At 43.3% G+C, this 15,612-nt stretch overlaps 1 protein-coding gene across 2 annotated transcripts in view; it reads left to right on the top strand.

Moving 5' to 3' along the window:
• The window catches only part of LOC143037607 (NADPH oxidase 4-like), a 199,052-nt gene that overhangs the window by 59,822 nt on the left and 123,618 nt on the right, over positions 1–15,612 (top strand). For both annotated transcript variants that reach the window (XM_076206091.1, XM_076206094.1), the window contains exon 2: positions 5,477–6,168. In XM_076206091.1, the coding sequence (XP_076062206.1) occupies positions 6,106–6,168 (63 nt within the window). In that variant the 5' untranslated portion in view covers positions 5,477–6,105. The remainder of the gene's footprint in view (positions 1–5,476; positions 6,169–15,612) is intronic.

A 15,612-nucleotide genomic window follows, 5' to 3' on the forward strand; every position in this document is an offset into this window, starting at 1 on the left:
TCGCACCCGTGGGGCGACAAAGATGGAAAAAAAATCGCCTGCCGACGCTGAAAAGGGATAGAGTTAGTTCACAGGATCACGTAGAAAGAGAAAAGAAAAATAGTGGCTTTGGCAAAAAGAGACGGGTATACAACGAAACCTCTTCTTTATCTTCCTTTTTCCGTCTTATCTTTCTCCTCCTCTTCCTCCATATTTTCCTCCTCCTCCTCCTTCTCCTCCTCTTCCCCCTTCTGCATCTTCTACTCTTCCCCGTCTCTTCCTCCTCCTCCTCTTCCCCCTTCTGCATCTTCTACTCTTCCCCGTCTCTTCCTCCTCCTCCTCCTTCTCCTCGATCTCCTATTTTTCCTATTAAGTTTAGGATACAGGCACTTTTGGGCACAGACACTTTTAGACACAGACGAAGACACAGGTAGACAAGTATGGGACTTAAGACTAAACGCTGAGACACAAAGATGCAAGTAGACACACCGAAACTGGTATATATAGACACAGTGGACCAACATCAAGTGTCAGATGTGGATACGTTCACATCTACAGGTTGGCGGAAATGCCTACGACAATGAGTAAGGTAGCTTTAGGCGAAGACTCGGACAGACACACACAGGCACGTGTAGACACGAAGGCGCCAGGAAATATGCAGACACAGGTAGATCAACCAACCCGCGCCAGGGCAGTGGTCGAGGCGCCGGGTGAGTCGAGAAGAAGAAGTGTTTTTGCAACAGTTCGTTCTGCAGCGGCGGGATCTAGGCGGTTTATCTCGTGGCCTCGGTGGCGTGTCGAAGGCAGACCAACCACAAGACTGAATGTGGTGTATAGTATGCCCTATGCGTGTTCGTACGCGCGCGCGCGCAAACGCAAAAAACAATGCAAAAATTTAAGAACAAACTAGATAGATGCTGAAAGATACAAAGGCGGGTCACTACGAGCATGGCTCCATTCCCGTATAATACAACTAGGTAAATACACGCGCGCGCACACACTCACACACACACACACACACACACACACACACACGACTCGATGACGCGGTGGTAGAGTTCCCGGCCACCTATACGGCTGTCCGGGTTCGGATCCCGTCCAGGGCTGAAATAATTTTAGTATCGCTGCGATGCGAGTCGTTCCTCCAAATCTCCTGGGCGGGGAGTTGTGTGTGTGTGTGTGCGTGTAAGGTCACAGCGTTACCCATAGATCGGTTATATATGAGCTCTGAGCTCTCTTCCAGGAGGGTAAGAACTGTCGATCACGAGTCCAACATGTGATCCACGACCATGGTGAATCACACACACACACACACACACACACACACACACACACACACACACACACATAGCTTTAACATACATGAACCTATCTTAGAACCGGCGCCTTGAAGATAAGTTTGAGTACTTCAGTAACTACAAGAGCAAACTCAATGAGGAGATGGGGTTCTCTGTAGGGTCACCCATATCGAGCAGGTCTTGTATGAAAGACGAAACGAACAGCTCATACACACTGTCGCAGGACCCGTTGCTAACTGGCTCGTCCCTGATGGCGAAGAAGGAAATTCCTCATAGATGTATCGGCATGGACCACTGGGCACCATATAAATATACAGGTCTCTACCGAATGTTTTTTCGTGAAAGTAGCAGTTTCCAACAAGACTGACGAGTTAAACACCATGTGAGGACGGAGCCTTTATTGTATTTGTACGACGTTTCGCTTATTACAGCTTTTTCCACGTACATGTTTCGCTTATTACAGCTTTTTCCAAGTACATCTTGTACTTGAAAAAAGCTGTAATAAGCAAAACGTCATACAAATAAAGGCTCCGTCGTCAATCTACCGAATGTATTAAATAAGGTGCCGCTGAAGATGAATTTCACCAAAGACTTGAGTGGCAAAGAGGTGAGGTGGGGTTGTATTGTCACAACTCACAACCTCTCAAATAGTTTCGTGAGAAGCCTTTGTTCAACTGAATGATTGATTGATTGATTGATTGAATATACATGAATGGATATTTACATTAATGAGTTCCTGTCTATCCCTCTTCAACTGTCATAACTAGGTTTTGAATTCGTTTGTGGTTTTGTTGTAGCAAGGGCGGTATGTTCTTCTCATCAGTTAATGATTTTCAAATGTGGGGGTCAATAGAGGTCATTTGATGTTGGCAATATTCTGAGACGTAACCATTTTTTTTTTTTTTTTTTATTCCTGCCGCCGCATTAAACACGCGTTGTTTTTACTCTTAATTACACTGAATTCACGTGAGTGTACCATGTGAACAAATACGTCGACCGGGTTCAATGAATTTTATTTAGAAATTACATTTTACATAATTTAGATTATATGCACGAAAAGGGGCAAATTTATTTATTCATTTATTTATTTGTTCATTTATTTAGTTCATTTATTTACTTTTGGCCATGGAGGTCAGAAAGATCCCTCTACATGAGGTGACTATTTCTTGATATTCTTTAGACTTGTGGTCTTATATAATCTGTTCCTGTTACATTGTGAATCTCTCTCCCGTCCCATCAGAATGTCGACATTGTCTAGATTAACATAGCTGGGCAACCTTTATAAGTGTGGCTGCCAAAATCGGCCAAATCGTTGATACAATTTTTTTCTCGCGAGCTAACGGAGTGATATTGTAGACCTACCTACTAGTATGACCCCACCTCCCTTCACTTCTTATAAGGGGCCCAATCCACCGCCCAGCGCAGCGAGCGGTTACCTTTGTCCACACAAAAGATGTTGGAGATTTATTAGTTTTTGTTTCAAGGTGAGCTCTGGGTTTCGCGTGCCGGACAAAAAGTCGTTCGTTTGACAGATTTGGCACGCGTGCCAAAGGTTGCCCAGACCTGGTCTAGAGCCTTCATCGAAGGAATACCCTCTGGAACAAAGGCGGGAAAAAGGGGGAAGTAGGGGAGGGCCACCCCGACAGAGGCATTTTGGGAACGAGATAGGACGATCCACTGACGCCATTTAGCCGGGAATTTTCCACAAATTTGTATCTGAGAAATTTGCTCACACGGCATGTTTTGTGAGCAAATTATATGTTGCAATGAACTTATTCGTGTATATAATAATTCCTTCTTTTTGTGGGGGAAAATAACATGGAAATCCAGATTTCCTTGTTGGAATTTTGTGGTAAAAATCTCACTCGTTTGTGGGAACTGGCATAGATCACAGTGGCAATACTCCAACCCAGTGTACGAGTCTCGGAGGACATACTACTGTTCCTTTGACGAGAAGTTGGACGAAATAAGTAATTTTGCACCGCCGTATCTCGACCCAATCCTTCCTTTCATTTTGTAAAGGGCCATTTACACGGTCTAACAGTTTGACAAACCCGGTTTGTCAGACAAGTGTTTGAAGTGATTTTTGACCGTGTGAATGGAGTATTTGGTCGTCAAACACGTTTTTCGAACGTGTTTGACGACCAAATACCCTATTTACACGGTCAAACATCACTTCAAACACTTGTTTGACAAACCGGGTTTGTCAAACCGTTTGGCCGTCTAAATGGCCCTTAAGTTATATATTTGTTAGACTCCAAGGAGACTTCCCTTAGGGAACGAACGGCCATTGGTCTACTGGTGGAGGAATTATACATACATACAAAGGCTTTTTCCCCCTACACGGGGGGGTAGCCAAAAAGAAAAAGGCATAGAAACTGCTCCCACGCATTCCATTTCCTATATATTCCTCTCCCCTCAACCCTCCTCCCCCCCTCCCATCTTGGCACCTATTGGATATAGCAGCATTACTGCTGAAAATATACAGCCTACAGAATTATAAAATTATAAAATATAACAGTGTAAAGATGTTGTTACAAGCATTTAAAAAACAGTAAGCTAAGGAATAGCCGAGTTGTACAACATTGTTATTTCTTGTTGTTGATTAAGTCCACAAATGTCGGTATGGGGCTCTTCTTATACCGGTCGGTGCGTGCTCTGGTTGGCTTGATGGTATATCCTAGTACCGTGGTATACCCATAAATGGAGAGGGAGTGAAGAAACTTAAGCTCCTTCGAGCAGTCACCCAGAAGGGTGGAAATCATGGGTGACGAATCTGGCAATGGGCATTCAGACTAAACGATTTTTTTTTTTTTTTTTAAGTCTTTGCTACCAACCGAATGGAAGGCGAGAGGGTGGGGGAAAGGTTGCAAGGTCGGGGTTGGGTGGAGTAGCGTCAGATTTAAAAAATAATAATAATAATAATAATAATAATAATATCAATAGGGAGGCATACGCCAGGGAGCGCGTTGCTTCACTCAAACACCGACGCCAGTCCCAACGGTCTCTCCGAGGAGCAAGCTTCCACGTAGACACCCTCCCATCCCACTCCAAACAAGTCTCAACATGTTCGATCCACTTCCCCAGCCACCAATTCTGTGAGCGTCGTCCCCTTCTCCGTATCCTCCATCGAGGTTTTGTCTCTTGTGGAGACAACGCTGAATAGGATCAGCATTAGGAAAAGTGCTACATTCCCATATAGCTTTAGTTGACGTTCACAAATTATGCTGAAGGTAACTGGCAAAGACTTAGTGGAAGTATAAACCTTCCACCTAATCCACTTTCATGGAATTGAATTAAATATGTGGAAGAAATCATTAGAACTCGGTGTATGGAAATATGAACCCAAAACCTAATCCACTTTCATGGAATTAAATGAAATATGTGAAAGGAAATCTTCAGAACTCTGTCTTTGGAAATATGAACCCACAACCTAATTCGCTTTCATGGAATTAAGTGAAATATGTGAAAGGAAATCATTAGAACATTGTGTATCCCGACTCGGGTGGCATGATGGAGGCGAACAAGGACTAAAGAGATGTAAAACCTTGGGGTTGCTTAGCCAAGAGTGACTAGGCTAAGTGTTGGCGCTGGTTAGTGTGTTTACAGTGCAAACAAGTTCATTAACTAGTGTCTGTTTCAGGTTCTCTCAAGCTTGGCACTCTCTGATAATAACGTTATTTCTGTTTCTTTTATTTCTCAGTAAGTAATTAGTTTTATTTTGTTTTTTTTTAACTATTTTCTTCTTCTTCTTCTTCTGTGGAATCTCTGATTTGTAATATTTGGTTGTTTTTAATCCAGGCACCGAAAGATGACACCTTAATGTGGCGGCATACTAGGCATTTGTCGTTAGCATGCTACTTGCGTTCACTAATTCCTTTGAGTAGAAACGACTTCAGTTACGATCTTTTGTTTTTCGAATTTCCAAATGTCAAATTACTCTTGCGTCATATTACAGTGAGAAGCTGAATGAGGAACTAAGAGAAGTCAAACTTAGAATACGAATGTTAGACACATTGTTGAGATGTTCTTACGAAAATCTAGAATATCATAACCGAAGTCGTTTCAGCTCGAACGAAGTAGCAAAAGAATATGCTAGCCTAGTGTCACCATTTTTATTTTCGCGATATTGTTAGATTTATTATTAATTTCTATTTATGTTCTAATCTCTATACATAATTTTTTCTTTCTTTTTTCAGGCCCGAAAGGCAATGCAGATCGAAGTTCAAGGTGATAATTATGTGGAACAAATGAGGCTCGCAGGGTGACTTTCCCGCCAAAAATTCAAAACGCGCCAAAGTGTACGTCATTAGAGAAGATAGAAAACAAACAAAAATGTGTAGAAAACGGACTTGAAACACTACCGAAAATGTATAAAGAATGTAAATACGTAATGTGAATACTCAAAAGTGTATACATGTGTAGAATTCAGTGTGAAATACTCCATATTTTTACCTTCGAAGCGAATTCACATCTGCCATACGCTTGAGGCGGAAACTTCTGGACCCTGCGGACGACTTGTCGACAGGGGAGGCGAGAAGAGGCGATTCTCTTTGTAATTACGATGCCTCAGGGGCGCAGGCCAAAGTCCACTACACCAGAGGCCTCCTCTTCCCCTGCAGGATTTTTGAACAACGAAATTCCCTTCTCTTCGCCGATGATCCCTCTGCAGATTTCAGTCGTTCAGATCTTTCTTAGCCTATGTGTCGGTCCATTCGTCATGGCATCCCGGAGGTGAATTAGCTAGCCCCCCCCTCTCCCTCCTAATCCCACTCCTGGTTCTTGGAACCGCTGCAGAAGACGCCGCATTTGCTGAAAACGACATAGGATGGGCTGGTGTTGTAAAATAGCGCGTTTTCTGCGCTCCATATTTCGACGATATTGGTTCGTGGTAAGTAACGGTTTTTCTTTCTTTTCTTTCGTTTTCTTTTGTTTTATTTTGATTCGTCTTTTTTTTCTGAATCGTTCGCTGATTTTGGTTAAGGATGCATTCGATTCAAAACCATTGCAAAGTGATTTTAAAAACACAAGAATGGAGAAGATTTTGATTCGTTTTTTTTTTCTGAATCGTTCGCTGATTTTGGTTAAGGATGCATTCGATTCTGAACCGTTGCAAAGTGAATTTAAAAACACAAGAATGGAGGAGACTGCAAGAGACCATAAGGCCTACACTAGGGAGTTCCATGTCCATTACCATCTACCATCCCCACCCATAAAGTCATCTAACCTCTTAACCAGTTGATTCAACGCTCACTTGATGGTTACCAAGTCTATTCCATTCGTTAACTAATCTGTGGGTAAACGAGTTCTTGCCTATTTCCTTCTTAAACCTGAATTGATGGCTGACTTTTATAGTACCTTTGAGTAACTCTATAATCAGGTTGTCACGGGCGTTGGATGAGGCTCTGAGTACAAACTTCTTGACTGTCCTTGGGTGTGTGTGTGTGTGTGTGTGTGAGAGAGAGAGAGAGAGAGAGGTCTAGGCTGTTCACCAGCATAACTTTCTTTTCTTCTTCTTCTTCTTCTTCTGCTTCTTCTGCTTCTTCTTCTGCTTCTTCTTATTTTTCTCCTTATTCTTCTCCTTCTTCTTTTTCTCCTTTTCCTTTTTCTTCTTCCTCCTCGTCTTCACTATCTATCTTTTCTCCTAATTTTTCTTCCCCAATTATTATATCTTTCTTTTCTTCCTCATCTTCTTCCTCTTCATTTTCCCTTTCTTCTTCCTCTTCTTCCTCCTTTATTTCGTCTTTTTCTTCGACTTGAGGCAGTACCAATTTATACGGAGCAAATTTCTTTCTTCAGTTTATGTGCTCAGACTAAGACTCGAACCCGGCTAGCGCATGACAAGTGCCGTAGTGACTTACCGATTACGCTATCAAGAGAGATATAAGTTGAGCGCAACTTTTCTTATATGTTTGTATGCTCGAGTTACACAATTTCTGCATGTCGGCCTCCATCGGGTCTCCCGATGTTGATGACTTAGAATTAAAGTGCATTGTGGTTGTTAATATATATATATATTATTTATTTATTTATTTATTTTTCTTTTTTGTTTTGTTTATTTATTTTGCCTCACCTCCCCCAGACAGTTGCTCACGACGACGCATCTTGGGCGTGTCTGGGAGGAATTGGCAACCTCCCAGGAAAGGTGTTTGTGTCTGCTGGGCGGAGAGGTGCGGGGGCGAGGGGGGGGAGGCCTCCTGTCGCTGCGAGGAGGGCACGGCGACACCTGTGCCCCTCGGCTGGGGGCGGATGAGCCCTGGGGGGTCGAGGGGAGGAGCTATTTGATCGGGAAGAACTTCTTCTTCGTCGAGTGATCGAAGTGGAAAGTGGGGATGGGAACATTTGATTGTGCCAGATGAGCGCGTGCCAGATATACACACACAGAAATGCACACACACACACACATATATATACACATACACAGAAACAATCACACATACACACACACACATACACAATCACACACATACACACACAGACGCACACACACACGCACATACACATACACAGAAACAATCACACATACACACACACACATACACAATCACACACATACACACACAGACGCACACATACACACATACACAGACGCACACACATACACAGGCGCGTACACACACACACATATACACATACACAATCACACATACACACACATGCACACACATACACACATATACACATACAAGAGCGCGCGCGCACACACACAAATACACATATACATACACACACACACACACACACACACACACACACACACACACACACACACACACACACACACACACACACACACACACACACACACACACACACACACACACACATACAAGAGCGCGCGCGCACACACACAAATACACATATACACACACACACACACACACACACACACACACTTGGTGTTGTAATAGTACCTCCTTGCATTGCTTACCCCGTAGTCCCAAGATCGGTCCCCGCCTGGGGCTTGGAAAGCATCACAATACAACGGACTGTCACCGTCTCCCTTGAGCAAAGAATTGACGTCACTAGTACTGGAGATAGAAGTTGGTATAATTCTTCTGTATATGTACGAAGAAAATCGATGTTTAGCCACAAAAGTTGAAATAATCAACTATAAGATAAAGAACGCTGTGTGTGTGTGCGTGTGTGTGTGTGAGAGAGAGAGAGAGAGCGAGAGAGAGTTTGGGAGAGTGTGTGCGTGTTTGAGAGAGAGAGAGAGAAAGCGTGTGTGTGTGATTCACCATGGTCTTGGATCACGTGTAGGACTCGTGATCGACAGTTATTTCCCTTTCTGGAAGAGAGCTCAGAGCTCATATACGAGTGTGTGTGATTCGCCATGGTCTTGGATCACGTGTTGGACTCGTGATCGACAGCTATTACCCTCTCGGAAGAGAGCTCAGAGCTTATATATAACCGATCTATGGATAATGCTATGACCTTACACGCGCACACACGCCCAACTCCTCGCCCACGAGAGTTGGAGTAACGACTCGCAGCTCAGCGATACTGAAATTATTTCAGCCCTGGGCGGGATTCGAACTCGGACCGCCGTAGTAGCGGCCAGGAACTCTACCAACTGTGTGTGTGTGTGTGTGTGTGTGTGTGTATAGGACATATAGGGTTTCAAGATCACTTTCTGTGTTTGGTGTTTGACTTCGTAAGGCAGATGCCAGTCTCCACGGAAGAGGAAGCTGTCGGGTGTTGTTAACCAGAATGAAATGAACACAAGCCATCATGGAAAGAGTTGATTAAGATTGGATAGATCGTGCCATCGAATGGATGCCTCTCATGCAGTTGAATGAAATCGGGTGGATTTTGGTCTTGAATAAATACACACACACACACACACCTCGTGGCGCTGTGGTTAGAGTTCTCGCCTGCCACTACGGCGGTCCGGGTTCGATTCCCGACCAGGGCTGAAATAATTTCAGTATCGCTGCGCTGCGGGGTGTTACTCCAACTCTCGTGGGCGGGGAGTTGGGTGTGCGTGTGTACAGCTACACAGAAAACTATCGTTAGTAGGGGTGTCGAAACATTCGCTAATGAACATAACCTTATGATACCGAAGGGTTGGTATTTCTGGGGTTCGAATTGTTCGAATTCTTTCTGAATGAATATGAATCGAATAATAGTTCCGGAGTTCATATGGATTCACTATGACATGATAATCTTATTTCCGATGGAGACTTCAACTTGTCTCAAATAGTTTCGTTGTTTTGTGTCAAAATGATTAGCGTGATTTACTAACGATAGTTTTCTGTGCAGCTGTACGTGTAAAGTCACAGTATTAACCATATATCGGTCATACGAGCTCTGAGCTCTCGTCCGGGAGGTTAGTGACTGTCGATCACGAGTCCAACACGTGATCCAAGACCATGGTGAATCTTGGTGAATCTCAGACAAAATACATATAAAAGCACACACATAAACACATTTGGTGTTAAAAAAAAAGTCTAAGACGGCTAAAATCTTAAATGTAAACAAACCCAGAACTCAACCCAACAGACACGCGCATAAGCGTAATCCTGAAATTCGAATCTCAGTTAGAACACGTGAAGTACAAATCGACCCAAAGTGACTGGAACGAAAAAAAAAGAAAAAAAAAAAAAAAAAAAAAGGAAACCCAAGACTACAAATTCGTCAACGAGACTACAACCCACCCCGACCCGACTGCGCCACCCAACCGACTATGAAACCCGACGCTGGCCCCACCCAACCCGACAACACGGAACCCCAAGCGCCACTAGACCCGGCTATACCCCGGCGCTCTACCCAGTTACGTAACATCTCGGCACCTAGCAACGCATTCCTACCCAAGCCCTTTCGTCCTGCTCGAACTCTTGGAGTTTTTTGAGGCAGGCGCCGAAGTGAAGATGATTCTTGCAAAACAGACGGAATTTCATCGCAGGAGAGATCGTTTGGTTATCATGGAACCGGTTTAGGAGAACGGTTGAGAACTTGACGTCACGCTTTTGCAAAGGGTCCTCCATATATATATATATATATATATATATATATATATATATATATATATATATTATGTGTGTGTGTGTGCGCGCGCGCGTGTGTAAACTAGACTAAAATAAAAATGAAAATAAGTAATCTACCATTTCGTTCTATCGATAGCTTGCAAACAAACCGGAAACAAAGTGCAAGAAAATTGGTCAATTATCCTATTCATTATGTGGAGTATATACGTACTTAAATACACCCACTCTATTCTACAGCGAAATATGAAAAAACATCAATATTTCGAAAAAGGTCTGTTAGCCCAAGTCAGTACACTCTGGAGCCTACCGAACACCGACGTTCTCTTCCAGTAGTTATGCTCATGCCTTTGTACTTTAGACTCTGATTGAATCGTGATTGAAAGAACATGTAAACAAGGGGCAGGGAGGGACGAGATGTCGGTGTTCGGATGGCTGCAAAGTATACTGACTTGGGCTACCACACTCTTTTCAAAACGCCATGATTTTGTATTTTGTAATAGAATAAAGTAAGTCTGTTTTTCGACAGTCGATGTATTCCTAAACTTTTTGTTTTCAACGGTGGAATCCAGTGATGTTGATATCTTCTAGGAACCAGTTCAGTTACTGGTCACTGTATTCTTGATGTTGTTTATTTATCTCACTTTATGCGGTGACCACAACATCGCTGCACATCCTAATCTAGGTCGGATGAGACATTCTGTTGCTTTCGTTTCCTTCTACATGCAGTGAAAAAACACTTTGACGTTTGTCAGCGGTCTACATGATTCTTCCATGATTTTGTACGTGTTCGGTGATAAGGTATCAGCGAACAAGACTCCCGGATCTCTCTCTCTCTCTCTCTCTCTCTCTCTGGGTAAGAACCCAGACGTCTAGTCATTACCCCTTCCCCCTTTCCTCCCGTACATAAGCGTCTAAACCATTCTCCTTCCTCTCAAACCCGCGCACTTACCTCAAACGCCCCGCCCCTCCTCCCTCCCTCCCTCCCTCATCCGTCCCCTACTCCCTTATACAGACTCCCAGACCCCTGGTACATAATCCCCACTCTCGACGCCAGCTACTTCCCTGTGATGCAGTCTTTGCTTCTGAATGAAATCGTATATCGGTCGCCAGGATTCAAGCTAGGGATGGTCCAAATTCTTTATCAACACCCCTTCGTCTAAATAAAATCATCTTGGTTTAACAAGAATCAGAATATTTCGGTGCGCCATCTTGCCAGTAGGTTGGAAATCTTTAGAACATTCCAAGGAACACACACTCCGTTCGTAGATTTAAGACTTGTTTGGGCTATCCGGACTCAAGGGCAAAGGTGACTGACCAGTCTTAGCAAAGCTCCTGCACTAGCTTTCTCATTTATGTAAGAAAAATAAATTGGAATCATAATGATAATAGTAGTAATAATGATAATGATAGTAGTAATGAGATTTATGATAATTATGATAATAATGGTAATCACAATAACGATAATAATATTAATAATATTGATAACGAAGTACTTTACCCATCTCGTTTCCATGGCAGAACTTCACCTCGCATTGATTCACGTTCGATCAAGATTCAACCAAGACCTCGTTCAGACCAAGGTCCCCCTTGACCACAAAGCAGAATATCCGATGGCTATTATGAAGAAGTCGACAATACTACATTCTACTGAAAAGCCTATCAACCTTCTTAGCTTCTTATTTAAATTGAATTACCATCGTCTGACCCAATATAAAGATACATAGAGTAAGATGCTTAAACAAATTTAACTAGATAATTTTAACACTTGATGCCGTGATGGCTCTGAAATTAATATAATCGTTTAGTGACAGCCAGGGCAAAAGCTTTGGAGTTTGTCGGTTACGTTGGCAAGGGACCATCAGGCCCCTCAGTGTGTAAACACAGCTCACGGGCCCCTTAATGAGCCCGCCCAGAGTAAGAGGAAAGCCCGCGCGCGGGAAAAGTGTTGCCATTTTTTTTAACGCGGTGACACATTAATCGTATTCTATTCAGCTCTGTGTGTGTGTGTGTGTGTGTGTGTTTGTGTGTGTATTTACCTTTACCTAGTTGTATCTTATGGGAAGGGGAGCTACGCCCTTGGTGTCCCGTCTTTGTATCTCGCAGTCTAGTTTGCCCTTAAATTGGTGTATCGTTTTTGCACACACTATTGTTTCGTGTAGTATATTCCATACATCCATACTCTGTGGGGAAATATATTTTCTTAGGTCTCTTCTATAACTGTCCTTTTTGGTGTGTGTGTGTGTGTGTGTACGTGCGCGTGAATTTATACGCTAATATATGCAGGGATATGACTTGCATGTTGATGAGGAATGTATTTGTTTTGTTTTTGTAAGAAAGTTAAAGTGGATACGTGTGTTTACACAATGCATTTTTTAAATCTTATTTCGTTCCAGGTTAGATACAAATGCAAAGCAAAGTGATTTATTCTGTCCAAGTTTATTTATCTTGGCTTAAAATAATTTCGCTTAAAATTCTTCATTTGAAAGTGTTTTGGTCTGTATGTAGTGTGTAACTTCTCGAGTGTGTGCACATACGTGTGTACATAATCCACTGACTATATTTAGTAAGTGTGCGCATACATTTGCATATGATTTAGTAATCATCTGTTTGTATATACTGAGTATGTGTGTGTTAAGAGTGAGTGCTTGTGTATTTCTTTAATGAACATGTTTGTGTCTGTTTGACATTGTATAATCAACGCCGAGAGTTTTGTTCCTCCTACTGAATTGACATGGAAAATCCTAGCCATTATTCTTCCTTTGAGTAAATGTTTTTTGAGTATCAAACACCTTTTTGTATAATTTGATGTGGAACAAAGAATCGCCATTAATATTTTGTATTTGTATATTATTCCTCTCCTAAGAATGCCTCTGGGATGCAAAACATCGAGGGCTTACTGTAAGCGTATTGAAATCGCCTGATTTTGGTGAGAAATCCGTATAATATTCCAGAAATTAATCCAGTCTCCCAGGAAGGGGAAAGATTTCTCTAAATTCAATAGAATTGTTTAGTGTTCACTAGAATAAAACCTATCAAGGAGGGATCTATATGCTTAAGACCAGAGATTCTTAAGCTATTTCCCCAAGCACCTTGTACTTATGGACTCCTGTTCCTCAAGGGATCTACATGCTTCGGACCAGAGATTCTTAAGCACCGTACTTATGGACTCCTGTTCCTCAGGGGACCTACATGCTTCAGACCAGAGATTCTTAAGCACCGTACTTATGGACTCCTGTTCCTCAGGGATCTACATGCTTCGGACCAGAGATTCTTAAGCACCGTACTTATGGACTTCTGTTCTTCAAGATCCTGAAGACCACCTCAGCACCAACTACAACCGTTATCTCTCTCACTTATGAAGCACTATGGGCTTCCTTCCAAGGAACCCCCCCCCCCCCAGCTCAGACAGGACTTGCAGTAGTGACTGTGCGTGAGCACCCACAGGAAGGAAACCGGTTTTAAAATCTTCGGGGCCCTTCTTCGGATGGGACGCGGACGGAAGGCGTAGGTAGGAGAGACGGCCAGCGTAGGAGGTGGGAAGTGTCCGGACGAGCCACCTTGACTCCCCCGCCTCCCTCGTTCCTCCCACTCCTCTTCCTCCTACTCCTCTTCATCCTTTTTCTGCTGTCCTTACCTATCCTTCTCATCCTCTTCCTCCTCCCCTCCTCTTACCCCGCCTCCCTCGTTCTTCCTACTCCCCTTCCTCCTACTCCTCTTCCTCCTCCCCTTCCTCCTACTCCTCTTCCTCCTCCCCTTCCTCCTACTCCTCTTCCTCCTCCCCTCCTCTTCATCCTTTTTCTGCTGCCCTTACTACTACTCCTCCTCTTCTTCTTCCTCCTCCTCTTCTTCTTCCTCCTCCTCTTCCTCCTTCTCCTCCTTTTCCATCTCCTCTTCCTCCTGCTCCTACTCCCCCTTCTCTCCTTCCTCCTCCTCCTCCTACTCTCCCTCCTTCGTTTCTCTTGCGCCTCTTCATCCCTTTTCCACTGCATCTTCTCTTCCTCCTTCTCCTCTTTCTCCTCCTCCTCCTCCATATCCCTCGCATCCTCCTCCTCCTCCTCCTCTTCCTCCTTTCATCCCTTTTCTCCTGCCCCTTCTCTTCCTCCGGCTCCTACTTCTTATCCTTCTAGTTCATCCTCCTCTTCCTCTTCTGCTCCTCCTCCTCCTCCTACTACTCTTGTTTTTACTCCTCTTCCTTCTTCTTCCCCCTACTCCTCCTTTTCCTTCTTCTTCCCACCTACTCCTCCTCTTCCTACTCCTCCTTTTCCTTCTCCTCCTCCTTCTCCTCATCCTTGCTCTTCCTCCATCTCCTCCTCCACCACGTCCTCTATTCCTCTCCTTCTTTCCCCTCCTTCTTCCTTTCCTCTTTCCTCTTCCTTCTTCAACTCTTACTCATCCTCTTCCTTACCCTCCTCTTTCCCTTCCTCCCTTCCCCACCTCCTTTCTCTTCCCCTCGTCCTCTTCTCCTCTTTGCGCATGCGTGTCGATCTCAGTCTCGCTTCGTTGCTGGCGTTCGTGTGCCTGACAGGGCAAGACGTCGTCATAGTGACGTGTAATACTAGTCGTAGTAGTAGTAGTAGTAGTAGTCCCCGTTTAGTTGTGTGCCTGTGAGGTACAGAATGGACCAAAAGTTTTTCATGTGAAGGTTCGGGAGGGCGGGTTTTAATATATCAGATATTAGTTTACTTGTAAACTTAACCAATTGAGAGGCGGTTTTAGTTGACCGATGGAAACACTCAAGTAGAAACGGGGATAAAGATGAACTCGTTTTATTATTTATTCATTTATTTGTTTATTATTATTATTATTTATTTATTTATATTTGGATGGTGCTGCTACTACTATGAACGTCAAGAATAACTGTGAGCTGAAATATTTGCCTCGTTTGTAAATCAATTCATATTCTTAAAATCCGACTCTAGGTAACTTGTCTCAGTTGCCGATCAACCTGAGTTACCAGTCGGTCCATCATCGAACTCAACTTCGAGTCTTGTCGTCCTTCAGAAGATCTTCATCAGACGAAGAGAAACCTTCTGGTATCTTTCGAGTCCTCGAAGTTCGAAAGATGACGTCATGAGAGGTCGATGAGTAAAAAAAAAGACGTCTTCAAAGTCATCATCGAAAGATGACGTCATCAGACTTCGATGAGAAAAAAAAGACGTCTTCAAAGTCATCATCGAAAGATGACGTCATCAGACTTCGATGAGAAAAAAAAGACGTCTTCAAAGTCATCATCGAAAGATGACGTCATCAGACGTCGATGAGAAAAAGTCTTCAAAGTTATCATCGAAAGATGACGTCATCAGACGTCGATGAGAAACAAAAGACGTCTTCAAAGTCATCATCGA

This window comes from Oratosquilla oratoria, chromosome 22 (assembly GCF_046742065.1).
Source record: "Oratosquilla oratoria isolate Oo_2021 chromosome 22, ASM4674206v1, whole genome shotgun sequence".
Lineage (NCBI taxonomy): Eukaryota > Metazoa > Arthropoda > Malacostraca > Stomatopoda > Squillidae > Oratosquilla > Oratosquilla oratoria.